The 2,721-nt window shown below is 51.9% G+C and overlaps 1 protein-coding gene across 1 annotated transcript; it reads left to right on the top strand.

Annotated features, from left to right (window-relative positions):
* Positions 1-356: 356 nt before the first annotated feature.
* On the top strand, positions 357-2,190 carry LOC135979278 (maestro heat-like repeat-containing protein family member 7). The gene is made up of 3 exons (XM_065579737.1): positions 357-877; positions 1,277-1,399; positions 2,029-2,190. The coding sequence occupies exons 1-3, from the start codon at positions 701-703 to the stop codon at positions 2,146-2,148; spliced, it is 420 nt and encodes a 139-aa protein (XP_065435809.1). The 5' UTR covers positions 357-700; the 3' UTR covers positions 2,149-2,190.
* Positions 2,191-2,721: the final 531 nt, after the last annotated feature.

The following is a 2,721-nucleotide window of genomic DNA, read 5'->3' as shown; positions in this document are numbered from 1 at the left end:
CCATCCTTTGGGGCTCAGATGAGATGGACGATGGGAGTATTCTGGAGGCCATCTCAGCTGTTCAGAACCTTCTGCAGAGCCTGGATGGGAGTGAGCTCACCAGCGTGGCCAGGAAGCTAATCCCCTTACTCGACGCTGTAAGTCAGGGGCTCTTGACCTGCCCATCCCCAGCCAGGCAGTGTTGTGACTCTGGAGTCGTAGTGGTGGGATATCTGACCTGATCAGTTCCGAGCCATTGCCTGGGCCTCAGGCATTGGTGACACCTTGGTCTCTCGTGTTCTGTGTGTGGCATGCAACCGTTTGGTCTCCTGAGGACTGATATGCTTTAATCTAACTCAAGTTAACATGCTCAATGTAGTGGTCATGGGGTGAAATGTAATGTCCTGTGCTTTGGAGTCTAGATGAATGAATGACCCTTAAATGCTATGAAACTATGAAAGTGTTGAACCCATTAAAGAAACCCTCCAAAGAGCCCTTCACTGTGGATGGAGCAGCACTTACAGGAGGCCTCCAGGGAAATTTAGGAACCACTGTCCTAACCTGTGTTGTCTGCCCCTCCACCCAAACCTTTCTGCAAATGGGTGCCCTCTTGGTGGGCAGACCATGGAGTTATTAGTCAGACTGGCCCCTATCTGTGGTTTGCATTGTGCCGAGCTCACCGTGTAAGGAGAGTGTGAAGCTCCCTCGGTGAGATCCCCTCATGGTTGTGTGTCCATCACAGGTGAGACCCCAGGTGCGCTCTGCTGCCATCATGCTCTTTACAGAGTTGCTTAACACAGTGAAGAGGAGGCAGAAGCCCCTGCTGCAGGAGGAAGTGACCCGCAGCCTGGTCCCACTGCTCCTTCACTTACAGGACGAGGACCCTGACGTGGGCAAGGTGAGTCCCGTTGCCATATGCTCCCTGGTGCAGCAGGCCCTGACTGCTCCAGCTCTCCTGCTAGGTCTGTCTCCAGAGCCGCCTCCCAAAAGTGAAAAATCTCAGCCCTACCCGCTTACCTAAGCAAGTTCCCTGGCCTTCAATGGACACACAAGTGGAGATGTTTTATGGCTCCCAGCAGCCACTTCCTAAGTCACTGAACTGCAGCCACCATGAAGATCAAACTCCAGGAGCCTCCACTAATAGGAACAAAGAGACACCAAGGGTCAGCAGGATACCATGTGACCCCCACATTCCTTTCCCTCATTGATCATTTCAGCTGGCTTTTCACTGCAGAGTGACCACAGATTCCAGCTCTTCTCATGATGCAAACTCTCCTTGTCCCATCTTGTGTTGCAGAGGTGTCAGAAAGCCTTGGCTGGGTGTTTTCAGCTCCTGGGATGGTCTTGTCCTAAGCAGATTAACAGCAAGAAGGCTTGGCACACCCATCCCCGGGTGGTGGACAAGATCTGCCAGCACTCTGTAAGTGAACAATCGGCTTCTCGTGAGTGCTGCTTCTAGATGTGGGACCGGAAACGTGTTCCCTCACTCACTGCTCTGATTGCATGTCTAGTACTAGCCTACTGCACTCTGGCTTCCTCTTAGAAGCACCCAGCTCCCCCACTCCTCCCAGTGCCTGTCAGATCTGAACAGCCAGACCTGGCCAGGAGTTCAGTACGGAGGTGAAAGCTCACAACATAAAGAATCAGTTGATGGCAAAAATGCCTTCCGAATCCTGCAGGAAACTGGATGTCCCCATTTTTCACCTTACCCCAGCCCATTGGCCACTTCTGCACCGTATTTCCTATGCTCTGCACCCTCTCTAATGTCCTCCCCAGATGAAGCCCATACAACCGGGCTTCAGTGTTCTCTAGTGCCAGGCTCCAGCCCTGCAGTGCCAGCAGCTCAGACACCAGCAATGTGTCTGGTGATACTTTGAAATGGTCATTTAATGACTCCCTGGCATGTAGATGGTCGCCCCCAGGATACATGGAGATGGGAGCTGCATTCTTCCCACCCCTCCAAGCCAAGCAGCTACCTGGAGATGAAATCTCTCTTCTCCTCACCCTGCGGCCCCAGCAACGAGAAGCTTCTTTGGTTTCTATTCCTAGGTGCTGAAGCTCAAGAGCGTATCTGACATCTTGCTCCAATGTCTGGATCACCTCCAAAGCCCCCAGGCTCCAATACGACGGGCAGCAGCCATCTTTATCGGTAACCACGACTTTTCTTAAGCAACTTCTATCTGAGAGGTTGTCCCGTGTTCTGCTTGGAGGGCACTAGCAGCAAGAATTAACCCCCTGGGATCCCAGTGTCTAGATTTCCTGTCCTTGAGGCAGTTGGGCTGGGGATTATATCAAAAGGCCTGGAGCAAATTACAACCCTACCCTCTAGCTCCACCGACTGGAATCCCTGCGGGACTGCAGCAATATCATAGCCATTGGCAATCAGGCTCTCTGTATCTTCCAAGACATGAGCCTCTTTGTCTTGGAGCTTGTGGACTTGTCTGATTATCCCAGGGACCACTTGAAAGCTGTTTTGCTTGTTGGAAAGACTGACATTTTTTAAAAGGTAGCCCCAGGGGAGGTGAAAACTCCTGCAAGATTCATTTCCATTGTACGTTCCAGGTTGCACTGTTCAAAGCTCGGAGCCCGCCATGGTCAGGCAAGAGAAGGAGCTGATACTTCAGTGTAAGTAGTTGCCACATGGCTGTGTTTGCATGTGGAAGGAGAGCTCATGCTCCTTGTAGAATATCAGGGTTGGAAGGGACCTCAGGAGATCATCTAATCCAACCCCCTGCTCAAAGC

Source organism: Chrysemys picta, unplaced genomic scaffold (genome assembly GCF_011386835.1).
Source record: "Chrysemys picta bellii isolate R12L10 unplaced genomic scaffold, ASM1138683v2 scaf753, whole genome shotgun sequence".
Classification (NCBI taxonomy): Eukaryota; Metazoa; Chordata; order Testudines; family Emydidae; genus Chrysemys; species Chrysemys picta.
Note: the sequence above shows the minus strand (reverse complement) of the source record. Positions and strands in the feature narration are given on the sequence as shown.